This window comes from Lontra canadensis, unplaced genomic scaffold, assembly GCF_010015895.1.
Source record: "Lontra canadensis isolate GAN:19392208 unplaced genomic scaffold, GSC_riverotter_1.0 scaffold39, whole genome shotgun sequence".
Classification (NCBI taxonomy): Eukaryota; Metazoa; Chordata; class Mammalia; order Carnivora; family Mustelidae; genus Lontra; species Lontra canadensis.
In genome coordinates, this window is record NW_022631033.1 from 1491687 (window position 1) to 1504862 (window position 13176).

At 57.2% G+C, this 13176-nt stretch overlaps 1 protein-coding gene across 2 annotated transcripts in view; it reads left to right on the plus strand.

Moving 5' to 3' along the window:
• Positions 1-13176, plus strand: part of DLGAP2 (DLG associated protein 2) — a 707896-nt gene that overhangs the window by 677522 nt on the left and 17198 nt on the right. For both annotated transcript variants that reach the window (XM_032869809.1, XM_032869810.1), the window contains 3 exons: positions 4810-5159; positions 6074-6115; positions 12244-12329. In XM_032869809.1, the coding sequence (XP_032725700.1) occupies positions 4810-5159; positions 6074-6115; positions 12244-12329 (478 nt within the window). The remainder of the gene's footprint in view (positions 1-4809; positions 5160-6073; positions 6116-12243; positions 12330-13176) is intronic.

The window sequence follows — 13176 nt, forward strand, 5'->3', positions numbered from 1 at the left end:
CTCCCATCCCCATGACGACAGATAACGAGACGTCCTGAGTGTGTCCCTTTTACGGATGCGCAGACCGGGGCAGAGAGAATTTACTTTGTCCACAATCCCAGTTACTTCATTTTATGTGGGAAGCAGGGAAGAGTCAGGTCAGTTCAGGGCTGTTAGAACCAGAAGGAAACGTACAGCGCTTCCTTTTCCTAGATGTCTTCAGCCACCATGGATTTGGGACATCGGACCAGGCGCATCAGTGCCCTGGAAGGTGCACTGCAATAAAACGTCAAGACACCAAACAACTAAAATGTACCAGAACAAGTGTGTGGACACCAAACAACACTTTTCTCCCATTTGGGGGAAGAGCGAGTGGTAGAAGGTCCATTTGCTGTTTTCCCAGAAAGTAAATAATTTGAAGAAAACTGTAACACTTAAAAACAAACAAGATGGTCTCCCTAGAAAGCTAGTGTAATCCATCCCTCACGCCTGAGAGCCTCCAAGCACTGGGGAGAATCGGGCAAGCTCAGACCATCTTTTCAAGGGGCCACATCTCCCCGGTAGTTCCTGGCCCACTGATTCCAGACCCCCATCCCACAGGCGCTGCCCCCCGTGTCTGGCACCGTGAGTTCCTGCGGATGAACCCCCATGCCCGGCCGGACTGGCCCCACCCTCCCCACACAGCCTGCCACGTCTGTCTCCAGGACTCAGCCGCAGCCCGTCTCCTCCAGAAAGCTCTCCTGGAGCCCTGGGTCCTTCTCTCTTGGGCTTTTGTGAGGCTCTGGTGAGGATGCCGGCCCTTCTGCCCTTCTCTTCAATTTGATTACGAGCGATCGGAAGGAGCCAGCGTCTTGGGCTCCAGACAAATGTTTAGTGGAGCCAGTGGATCTCAGTTCGATGGGAACAGAGGACGGCCGGCAGGTGACCGGGGTGCCCGCGCGGCAGACGTGCGAAGTACCCACAGCCCCTGCGGTGGCGGCTGTGTTTGTCCTCCGTCAGTTGGCTCCGTGCTGCTGCCAAATGTCCTCCACTGTTTGGCGGGGAAAGTAATGGTCGTGCAGGCAGCTGATTGCTTTATGCTTTAAGCGGTAGGAAAGCTTCTATTTGGACACACTTCCTACGGGGTTTAGTAGGGACCAGAGCAGCCTGGATGAACACGGGGTGCTCGGGCTTGGCTGTCTCGGGGGAGAACATCTTTCTTCCAGACAACAGGGTCTTTGACCGAAGCCGGTCGGTAGCTTTTCCAAGCCGCCCTAAACGGGCTCCCGTGTGCGCCCGCTCCGACAGACCACACTGACGGCGTCAATCCACACTCCCCTGCAGTGGTTATCACCGCAGGACAGTGATATCAAATGCGGGCAGGGCACCAAGACAGCATCTGTCTCTCGTCCCCCCAGAAGAGGTCACTCTGACGCACTGGCCCGGCCTGAGTGACGTCTGTCGTCCCTGACACATGCTGGGCATTGCCCAGTGTCCATCAGTTTCACAGGAAAGAACGTCATTCTGCTGCCGTTTCGGAAAGAAGTCGATTTCGGAACTCATGTTGTCACCCTGTAGCGAATGCACTGTGGGGCGAGGGGACGCGATGCTGCAGTCCGCTGTGATCGTGGAGATGCCTGGCACGTGTCATGCCATTCCTACGTACAAAGTGTCCATGCGGGAAGTGTAGTTGTACCAAGTGCGCTTGGGAGACTTATCGTCGTTCACGGGTGGAGGGAGATGTTTGCATCTCCCTGTGAAGGGGTGACCACGCTGGAACTGGAGTCCGGGCAGGTGCATCTGCTCTGTGTGCCTTCGACGTGTCCCGGTCCTCGAGATGCACATGCCGTCCTTCACTGTGGAGTGGACCGGACCCCCGGGAGGACCACGCCGGGTTGGTATTTTCCCGAGTGCCTTTCGACTCCTCTGCACGGGGCCAAGAGCTACACAGCCATGTTAAACAGCAGAAGTGACTTCTTTGTGTTCCTTTATTTCTCGGCTGCCTGCATGGTCACCCTGCCACCACCGAGACGTGGTGTCCTCTCAGAAGTTTCCTCCCGGGAGCTCCCTGTGTGGCGGGCCTGCCATGCAGTGTGCCTGGCGCCTGGCTTACCGGCTGCTGGCTCTGGAGCGCCCGCGGACGGGTCCTCAGGGAGCAGGACTCGCTTGCCCAAGCAGCAATGCCGGACAGTTCGGCTTCCGTGTGGCTGCGTGAGCTCTGCCTTCAGCACGCTCTCGTCACAGCTTTCCCCGGTCAGTCCCCGTGTTCGGGTGTCTGCACTGTGTACCCTGACACTGTGAGTAGAATTCAGAGAAGCTGGGGGAGAAGCAAGTCTTGCGGTGGGCCACCGCCGTCAAGGAGAGAGAAACACACTGTGGGCGGTGACCCTCGTCCAGACTAGGAACAAGAGGGAATGGGCGAAGCTGATGGCCAGACCGGAGGAAGTGACAAGCTATTGCAGGACAATCTGCCCACACGCATGTCCCTTCCTCTCCCCGAGGAGCCAAGGAGTCCCCCCACAGAGGTGACGTGATCCTCCGACCTGTGTCTCCAGCCTCAGCACGATGACCTTCTGAGCTGGGTAGCTCTACAGGGGGACGAGGGGACTGTGGTGTGCCCTGGATGGGGTTTGATGGCTTCTCTGGTCCCTTCCTACTGGATCCCGGTGGCACCCTCACCCCACCGGCCATGACAACACCAAGAATGTCCTCCAGACCCTGCCAAGGCCCCCCAGGGAAAGAGGAAGTGTGGTCGCCCCAGCAGAGCACCCAGAGCTGACCCACAGACGTACACAATGGTAGAGTCTGAGACTCCCCAGGCCAGAGTCCCCAGGGCCGTACAGGCGAGGGGGGACAGGGAGGGTACAGGGGAATGAGGTGGGGACAGTCCCTGTACCCAGGGATCGGCCCCCGACCACCTGTGCAGGAGTCTGTGAAGAGAGGACTAGATCGAGGGGAGCTGACCGGCCCCGGCCAGCGAGCACCTGTACACGGAGGATACAGCTGAGGCCGTTGTCCCTCGAAACGCGAAGCCAGGTGTCAGTCATAGGGGACGATGACTGTGGGTGGCAGGGCTCTAAACACCAAGGCCAAGTGGGAGCCCTGCTGTCAGGCCAGGCCAGAGCCAGAGGGCGGGAAGAAGGGGCTTCCTAGCAGCTCTGAGGTGGGGCACTGCCGACAGCAGGCCGGGGCACCCCTCTGTGGGTTTCTCTGGCTGCAGCCCCACAGTGGCCCATCCTGCACTCCGCAGACCCCCACCTGATGTGCTGAGTCCCATACAGACCGTCCAGTGGGTCCCTACAGATCTGGGACCCAGCGTGGCGGGATCCACGAGGCTGGGCTTCAGAGGCGGGTGGTGAGTGGGGAAGGGGGCTGCGTCAAGCAGAGCAAGGGGTCTGCCGGCTTCTGAGGTCTAGTGTAAGGGAGAGAAAAAAGGAAAGTAAAAAAGGTGATTTCCGACGTTTCTCTGGTGCAGAGTTCGAAGCCTGTTCCCACAGCGGTCCGCCTCCATCTGTTCCCGCCTTCCCGAGCCTCTTCCGATGCCTCGATTTCAAAATGCATCCATGGCGCAAATTTTCACGTGCGGCTTTGATGCCTCAAACTCAGGTCTTCCTGACACGACAAACTCGTTCTGTTTTCTGTTTGGAATTTCTGTTTGGAATGACATTTGAGGTTTTATTTATTAGGAGAACCACTGACACAGGTTACCCCGTCACGGGGGGAGGTGGCAGGAAATGGGAACGCATGGAGGTCCCCAGAACAGAAGAGCGGAAATGGCGTGCTCCCTGGGCCGCAGCAGGACGCCCGTCCTGGCCGCTTCTGAAATTCGTGGGGGAACCTCGCCCGGTCTGTCCTCCCAGAGAGGCTGAGCCCCCGCCGGAGAGGCACGCGTGCAGGCGTGGGCGTGCACACGACGCAGGGGTCCTCGCGCCCTGCGGACCGGGTGGGCGTGTTGGCGCCTGGTCGTGGTGGTGGCCGTGCTGCAGGCGTCCGTTGCAGAAGCCCGTGGTGAGTTCCTCCGTTCCAGACAAAGAAGAAGCATTAACTGCAGCAGAGAACACTTTCTTATCCAAATGGCATCGTTCATCTTACTGGAAAAAGACATAGGACACCCAGGTCCCGGCAACTATGCGTAATGACTTTGGGGTGACCTTTAAAGACATTTAAATGGGTTCACGTCCAGAGGCACTTTCTGTCCCTCAGGGGGCTGACTGCAGTCGGGGAGTGCGTGCGGGCGGGAGGCGGCGGGCTGGCGGGCTACTGGCAGGGGCAGGGTGTGAGAGGCCCGGCCGGTGCGTGTTTGGAGAACCAGGGTCCCTTTGCAACCGCCATCTATGCTGGAGACCCAGGAAGTGTGTCCTTACAGGGAGCAAATGCTCTGATTCTCACATTCTCTGCTTTTCCATTAGAAAAGTAATACCAACTCGTCATAAGCCTTTGGGCAACATGCAGAGAAGCAGAAGAGACAGGAGTCACCCTGTTGTCTCTCAGTGAGAGCTGATGAATGGTTTTCTGTGTGTCTGACTTTTTTCTCACACACAGGGTCTCCTTATCAATACCCTCAACTTTCCCTGCACACAGCAGAATAGGCCCCGCTTCTCACCGTGAGCATTGCCTGGGGCGCTCCCCTGCGTGGACACGGTCTCGTGGCTGCTGTCCGTCCTGCTGAGCCAAGTTTCCCCGAGTGGTCACTGTTATGGCATTTGGGGGGGCGCTTTCTAATCTCCCACTGTTGTGAGTCTGTCTGCGTGGACCATCTCTGAAAAGGCTCATGGGTCGTGGGCAGCGAGGGCGAGCAGGGGTCCGGGAGGGAGGCTGCATCTGCTGACGGCACACTGACTTTCCTTACAGCCATCTCCTACGCGAACTACAAGAAAACGCCGCCGCCCGTCCCCCCGCGCACCACCTCCAAGCCTCTGATCTCGGTGACCGCGCAGAGCAGCACGGAGTCCACGCAGGACGCCTACCAGGACAGTCGCGCCCAGCGGGTGTCCCCGTGGCCCCAGGACAGCCGCGGCCTCTACAACTCCACAGACAGTCTGGACAGCACCAAGGCCATGAGCCTTGCCCTGGAGACGGCCGCAGCCCAGCGCCTCGCCTCCGAGGGCCAAAGCAGCTCCGTGCGGACCACCGACAAGGCCGTCCTGGTGTCCAAGGCCGAGGACTTCCTCAAGAGCAGACGCTCCTCCATTGGGATCCAGGTAGCCTCCCTGCGCCGCACGGGCTCTGCTGATAGCAGGACTCACGCAGCGGCCCCGCGGCCCGGGGTCCTTAGCAGGGAGCGTAGCCTCCGAGAGCTGGGAGATGCCTGAGCTCTCAGCCGCAGGGCCCGCCGGCCAGCCAGCCTCCCCAGGGCATCTCGGGTCCCCGTGTCATGCTTGCCCCTGCCAACCAGATATGCCCAGCCCAGGGAACTTTCTAGGGGATGCCTGCTGCTGACCGAGTGTGGAGACAGCTTATTTTGATACTTTGGAAGGATGGTTTTTGATTGAAACCCAGTTTTTCAAAAGCTTTGCCGTCCTGTGCTCCAGCAGTGCAGCGGGGGAAAGGGCCGGGAATACAGGGTAGAGGTCACAGAGGCCTCCTCGTGCACACAGAGGCATGCTGCTCTGCCCCAGCTGCGAGAAGCACGTCCCCACTGGCCACAGGGCGCTCTGGGTGCTTAGCTGTGGTGGCAGAGCCGGGTCCCATGCTTACAGACCCCCGAGGGCAGACCCACACCCCCAAAGGCCCCAGACCGCTCCCCGAGGGACCGCATGGGATACGCCTCACGCTGGCATTGCCCTGCCTCAGCTCCTCTGCCCTGCGAGGTCATATCGGCACGGACAGCCAGGGTCCTCGCGGAGTCCTCCGCAAATGTGGGCCACTCTTGCCTCCTGTCACTCCTCTGCTCAGCCTGCATCCAGCCAGAAGTCCTGGAATCAGAAGGCTTCGTGGCCGGGGAGGAGGGTGAGCGGAGCTCTGCCCAAGAGCCATGTGTGCCTGGCACTGGCGTGATGGGGCTCGATGGCTTGGGCATCCCGGGGACACGGGAGAGCGCAGGCTGGGGCGACTGCCCGCTTCACTAGGTCCTCTGAACCAGGTCCCCACACTGTGGCTTCGTTGTTTTGTTTAGGATTCCGAATTCCCAGAACATCAGCCATACCCAAGGTCAGATGTAAGTACCAAAGATCCTCCAGAGCCGAGTACGCATGACTTTCTGTTTCCTCCCTTCCTCGGGTTTCTCATACGACTGCTCTGCCACCTCTCTGTCCTGATTCTATATGCCAGGCACTATGCTAGGTGCCCCGTATTACAGCAAGGAGCCCTCGCGCCCCCCAGTGAGGTGGATTCAGCCCCCCCTTTGATGAGGACCAGGACAGGGCTCAAATAGGCAAGTGACCGGCAAGTGACCGGCTGCGGGGACCCCAGGGCTGGTCCGAGGGAAGGAGCAGGTTCAGACGCCGCTCCCTCCGGCTCCAGAGAAGACGCGTGGGATGCGCAGATGCATGAGGCCGACTCCACGCTCCCTGCGCCGTGCACTTCTGGCCTTCTCACCGGCCACCTGCCGCCTGCCGCAGGCTTCTCCCTGGCTGCCACGCCAGCCTGGGGCGAGGGCGAGACTGTCCTCTTCTGACTTTACTTGAGCAGCAGGTCACCTGCCGGTTGAGGGCACCCCCCCACCTCCATGTCATCTCCCAGATGCCCCGACAACTTTCCTCACCCCGTGGCACTTTCTGCTTCGGGCAACCACGCCCTTCTTCCGCAAGAACGTCCACCTCCTCCCCACCAGCCCGTCCGCCCCCAGCCGTTCCCACATTGACCCCTCCCTGGAAGGCTTTCTGGTGCACCCCCGTCACCGCGCCACGTGTCCTTGAAGACCCACCTGCCCCCCGCCTTCGCCACCCAGCACCTAGCACCGTGCCTGGCACATAGCAAGTGCTCAGTCAGTGTCGGATAAGTGGGTGCACGGGTGGTGGTGGTGAGTGCTCCGTGGACACAGTGCGAGTGCGCGTGTGCGAGGGTCAGCTGTGTCCGTGGCGGTAGAGGAATGCACGGCGCCGCGCGAGCTTGTGCCCTTGCCATTACCGGACTCGGTGGCTCCAAGAGCCGATAGAAAACAGCATCAGAGAAACTCAGGCTTTAGCACAAATGTGAGTCAAAGAAATGAACTGAAGCGGGTGTAGGGAGCTAGCTGACAGCGACGTAGAGCAAGGGGCCACTGAAGCAGAGCGAGACCCCAGGCACGTGGAGGGCCCCGCGGAGTGGCCAGCATGTCCACGCAGCGAAGGCACAATGCAGAAGTAGCAGAGAAGCAGGCTGTGGTCGTGGCCATGTCCCCAACTGTCCAGCACAGTCTCGTTATAATCTCATCATAACCACAGGGGCCAGGCGTTATCCAAGTTACCAATGAGGAAACTGAGGCTCGGGGGTGAGTGGCTTGCCTAGAGGGTCATGGCCGGTAAGTGTTGCAGGCAGGATGGAAGACCTGGTGCAAAGCCAGCAGGACGCCCACTGCCCAGACAGGACACAGGCGGGCTCGGTGTGGTGCGCGTCCCGAGCTGTGTGGCCAGGAACAACCCGCCCCTGGTCCATGTGTCCTGTCGCTCATAGGGCAAGACGGCTAGCTCCACGCACACTCAGCCACCTCACGGCCGTGGCCTGCTCTTGGGGCAGAAGACCCACCTCACATTTCCCACCCATGTCTGCGGGGCTGCGGGTGCAGCTCCAAGCCCTTCCTCACGGGCTGGCCTGGTGATACGGGGCCGTGGGCAACCCCACGGTATCTGCCTCACATTTCTTCGTCGTTGCTGACATGTGCCTCTCCCCTGTGTCCCTGGTCTGTGGATCTGTGGCGTGTGTGTCCCTGCAGCATCTGTCCTCTCCTCGTGCACGTGTCTGTGTTTGCGAATGTCCGCTGGAAACGTCTCCTTCTCCCACACATGGCGGTTTGGGTCAGTGTGCAGGGATTCCTCGGGCCCACGTGCCCCCGTCGCCCCGTCTGTAAAGTGGGAGCGATCACTGCTCTGACATCGCCAGGTTGGGCGTGAACGGAGCTGCCACCACGGGCCTCTTCTTCCTCAACTCAAGCGTCCAGCTGCGAGAACACCATTTTGCCCACAAGGCGGATTTTTTGCTACAGGTCTGAGCCGTTTCACGTTCCGACCAGCCTCCCGCCACCTGCTCTTGGAAGTGCTGATGCTGCTTGGGGCGTCTCTCTGCAGCCAGGCGGGCAGGGCTCCTTTCGCTCCTGGACTTATAATAGGTCCCCAAGGGAACTAGGGCCGCTGGGCCTCGGAGGCAGGGCACCTGCCCAGCTCAGCGCTGGCTTCTGAAGGCAGAGCATGAGTGATCTGGATGGAGGCAGCAGAGATGGGGGGAGCTGCCCCGGCATTGGTAGCGGCTCTCTGCCTGGATGCTCCTCCCAGGGGCTGTGGGGGCTCGGGCTGCGGCTGGTCCGCTCTGACCTCCCGCAGACACCTGCCGTGCCGGAGAGGGGCCGGGGCACACTGGGGCCGCCTCCTGCCCAGCTCACACACCCCAGCATGCACACGCTCACACTCACACTCAATGCACCTGCTCCTGGGCACTCAGGATTACATGTCTGCACAGACATGCGCACACGGGCACCTGCGTCCTCACACTGGCACACGTGCACGCACGCTCGTGTGCACACTCACACGGATACACGCTGGCCACTTGCACACATGTGCGTGCACAACCACACGTGCACGTGTGCTCACACCCACAGAGGTGCAAGCATGTTCGTGTGTGTACACAGCTAACATGTGCGCAGCTGCCCATGCAAGTACACACACGTGTTCTTACGCTTACATGTGCATGTACTCACCTATGTGCCTGCTCGTGCAAATGCACTCACACACAGACGCGCGTACATTCACACGTGTACTTAAACGTGCACACACACGTGCACACACCAGCCAACACAAGCCAAGCTCCTTGTTTTGTAACAGACGTATTTCAAAACGTCCTCCTTCCCGCCTGTCGTCATGGCATGTGGGTAGCCTGCAGCCTCCGCCATCGCACAGGGAGGCCCGCACGGGGCTCCGGGCTCTGCACACCTCAGCCGCTCTTCTGGGACGGCGCCGGGGAGCGACCGGGGAGATGGCTGTCCCCGTTCATCAGGGAGCCCTGCAGACGTGACATTCGCTTCAGTAAGAGCTCACTTATCACACGTGATTCTGCTAAGACCTCTTCCTTCCTAATGCCCAGAGCATGGTTGGTCTCGTAAAATGAACATATGCCTTTCTTTCTCACAATTTTTAAGATCCCTTGACTTTTCCGCCTGATTCTCCTCTTGGGAAGAGACTCCTTTGATTTCTTTTCCACTGTGCAAAGCACTAATTCCTTTCCTTGTCTTAAATTTGCTTTTTTTCCTATCCGTGTGAGGGTCTCTGCTCCCAGGATTTCTGAAATGGTGAAGACTTTAGCTCGCCCAGACCATATGTGATTTTATCATCCCCCTCAGCCTTCGCCTTCTGAACACAGAGACAGCATCCCTTGTTCTTAGAGAAGTGTCCTGTGACAAGCACATAAGTCCGTGAGCTCCCCCTTCAGTGTCCGTGTCACCGCACGCCTGGCTGTCTTCACGGTCAAGGTGAGCATGAGAGGACAGAGCGTCGGCCCTGGCTGCGACAGCTTCTCTCTGTCTGCTTCCTGCGGAGACTTACTCTGGTCCAGTGAAGGGTCTCACGTCCCCTCAGTTCTGAGATGAGGAAGAAAAGCCTCAACAAAATTTAAGAGACTCCTTGAGAGTTGTGTGGCCCATTCGTAGCAGACTCTGGCCCCAAAGCTGTACCCTCCTCCTTCACCAGGAATGGGAGAGATTCCTAGAGCAGGGAATGTGGAGACTGGATGAAGGGAGACAACGTGGTGTTACCTGGTCGTGTGTTCAGTCACTCACATGGCGTGTGTCCGTGGCTGTGGTTACATGCACGTCCTGTGATTTTGCTGTTCATGCCACCTGCTAGCGTGCATGGGACCATGAGCACCTTCCGTGGCGTAGCCCTCACAACCATCCTCTTCATGCTGCCTCGTGGTCGTGTCCTGAGCAAAGCCTAATTTACCCTCTGCTGCCGGGGCCCCCCCCCCCGCTTCACCCCTGCCCTGTTTCACCTGGTCAGTAGCGCGGGGACAAGCAGCTCTCACAACTACCAGAACCGATGGTGATTTCCTTAGACTAGAATCCTGGACGAGGAATAAATAAGACAATGTTCTGAATATTTCCAAGATAGAAACCACCACTCTTTGCATTACAAATATCTCTCTAAAATTGTATATGTGCACTGATACCCCCAGTCACGTATCCATCGAATTCAACAATTTCTACCAGAACTGTAAAGCGTAGCGATACCTTTGATCCAGAAATCACACACACCGTGACTGTGCATAAAATGCGCACAGACGTGCACCTGTGCCAGCATTGTTCATCGTGGCAGAACCGGAAGTAACCAGATGACCCCTCCATGGGAGACTAAATAAGTCAGGGGGTGTTCCTGAAATGGAAAACAACCAGTTAAAACACAAAGCAGCTCTGTTTGCTCTGACATAGGACGACCTCTTCGATGTGGGGGCTGTTACTGCTGTCTTCCATGTAAAGTCATGACAGTAACAATCCCCACATCCAGGAAGGTGAGTATGTCAGAGCCATGACCCCCGCATAGACAGCAGCAAGGTTAGATCAGGCTCCAGATCTAACTCCAGAACGTCTGTCCTCCTGTGGTCACCTGTGTCCTCATCTTGCTGTCCAACCACGCACCACAGAGGGGGTGTGACCTCCCTGTGTGCGTGCGAGGTGCTGCCAGTCAGAAAGGGGGTGTGCCCAGCCATGCTCTATGGCTCGTGAACTCACCAGGAGCCCCAGGTCCGGCTGTCTCTATTCTGGTCACAGAGCAGCAGAACAGAGCGCGGCGCTGGAGTCAGACAGACGCAGGCGTGCATCCTCATTCTGCGCCCCGCGAGCTGTGCACCCCTGGGCAAGTTACTCACCTTCTCTGACTCAGCTGTTCGGAGTGGCAGGAGATCACAGCAGGGGTGTCGTGGGCGCTGCCCGCAGCAGCGCTTACTACGCTCCTGGCGCAGGCCTGGCACCGGCTGAGCCGGCAACAAACAGCGGTGTTGGCAGTGTTGTTTCTCCCGGCCACTAGTCAGGTCAGCGCTCAGTGGCCTGAGCTCGGCCATAGGGCAACCACAAGGTACAGTCACCGACTCTCCAAAGTCCCCACAGGGTGTCAGAATGGTTTGCCGAGTGGTTTGTATCTTGTCCTCATGGTAATCACTAATGTCTTTAAGAGAAAATGTGGTTTACAACTTAGGTGTGACATTTCCGACTAGGGTCAAGGTCCCCCAGCTGCAGTAGGTAGTGTTTCCTGGGATGCAGGAAAGGGACGTCGCAGCAGCCGGGATGATCTTTACGGTTAAACTAACCTTCGGTTTCGCAGACTTCTTGTGCCGCGAGTTTGGGTTTTGTTGTTTGTTTGTTTGTTTGTTTGTTTGTTTTAGAAAACGGACTGTACCAGCAACCCCTCACATGTTCCTCTGCCCCGCGGATGGCCCCACAGCACTTCCTGGGTTTGGGAGACAATTTGGGCAGATAGAACCACAGGAAGGATACTGTTACGCTAGAAAAATAAAAAACTTAAAAAAAAAAAAGCTTAAAAAAAAAAAAAAAGAACCACAGGAAGGGTCCGTGCACAGTGCGAGGCTTCTGCGGGGTTCTGACACGGCCTCGCTGGGCACAGTTCCATTAGCAGATGCAAGACACCTGTGTGGAGGGGCAGCAGGGAGATGGCCTCCGTGTCCCAGTGCACGCTGAAATTCCTTTCCGTGTGTTTTTGTGCGTGGACGCAGCCACCAGTGTGACTCTAGTAAATCGCGTGTGTGGTTGTCCGCTCCCTCTGGCTCCTGTGGTACTCACCTTCTTCACTGCGGCACGTGATAAGAGCTTTTAAGTCCTGTAATCACTCAATCCAGCAAAGCCTATTTTTTGCCTTAGCGGAACTAAGCAGTTTCATCTGCATACATTTGAGAGATCAGAGTGCAATGCTGAGTTCAAGTAGTCATGTGAAATTTGATGAAACACAGTAGCAATGTAATTACACCGTTATGAATGCTTTCCCCTTTTTTGTGACTTTACGGGGTCAAGTGCATCTCTGCACTAACTAAATGTGTAATTAGTTATAGCAAATGAACACATACACACACACACACACACACACACAGAAAACAGTCCCTGCCCAGGTCCCTTGTCTCGGTTCTAAAATAAGATATTCTGTGTCACATTAGGTGGAAACAGCCACAGACTCCGACACGGAGAGCCGGGGCCTTCGGGAGTACCACTCTGTCGGCGTCCAGGTGGAAGACGGGAAGCGGTAACTCAGCCCTAGCGCGGTACACGACGTCCCCAGCGAGAGTGATCTGTTAGGGGCCTGGCTGCACACGTCTAGCTCCCGCTGGCCATCAGTGATCATGCCGTGTGTGGGAACGGGGTCAAATACTTACACTTTGCAGTTTATACTGTTCAAGTGTGAATTAACATCTGCTCATGTCTTGTTCTTGTGAGAGGCAGGGGAGTAATTCTTTCTCAAGTGATTCACTGCCCAGGAAGTTGGGCAGTGAGGGGCTGATGGACCTGAGAGCCAGAGTTCTTCCCCCAGAGGGAGAACGGGGGAGCTTGAGGTGGAACTGGGTGCACATCTCCTTACCTAATAATGTTAAAAGTAAAACAGAGACAGAAAGAGAAAGAGAAGGAAGGGAGTTTAAGACCTTAGCATATTATGGTTTCAAACTATAAAATACAGAGGTGTCTATGACGGTAGTGTGATTTTTGTATCGAGAACAAGATGATTATTTTGTATTAAAAAAATGCATCTTGTACATTTCATAAAACTCTAATCTAATGAGAGGATTGTCACATCTGCAACGTCAGTTAGCACGTAGTCCTGGGGGACGGTGCTCATCATGGTGGGCGCTGGGACCCAGCCAATAAAGATTCTGATTGCAAAGAAATCTACAAGCTACTGGCTTCCCAGCTTCCCTGGAGAGCACTTAGACCGCAGACAGCTTCTTCGCGGGGACCGGACCTGCCGCCCTCCAGCCTTCCGTTCCCATCATGGGTTCCTTCTCTCCTCCTTTGCCTCCAGCAAAGACACCAAGTGGCAAACTCATTAGCCAGCTGCAGACACAGCTGTTGCCAGAGGAGGGCTCTGTTGGTGAGAA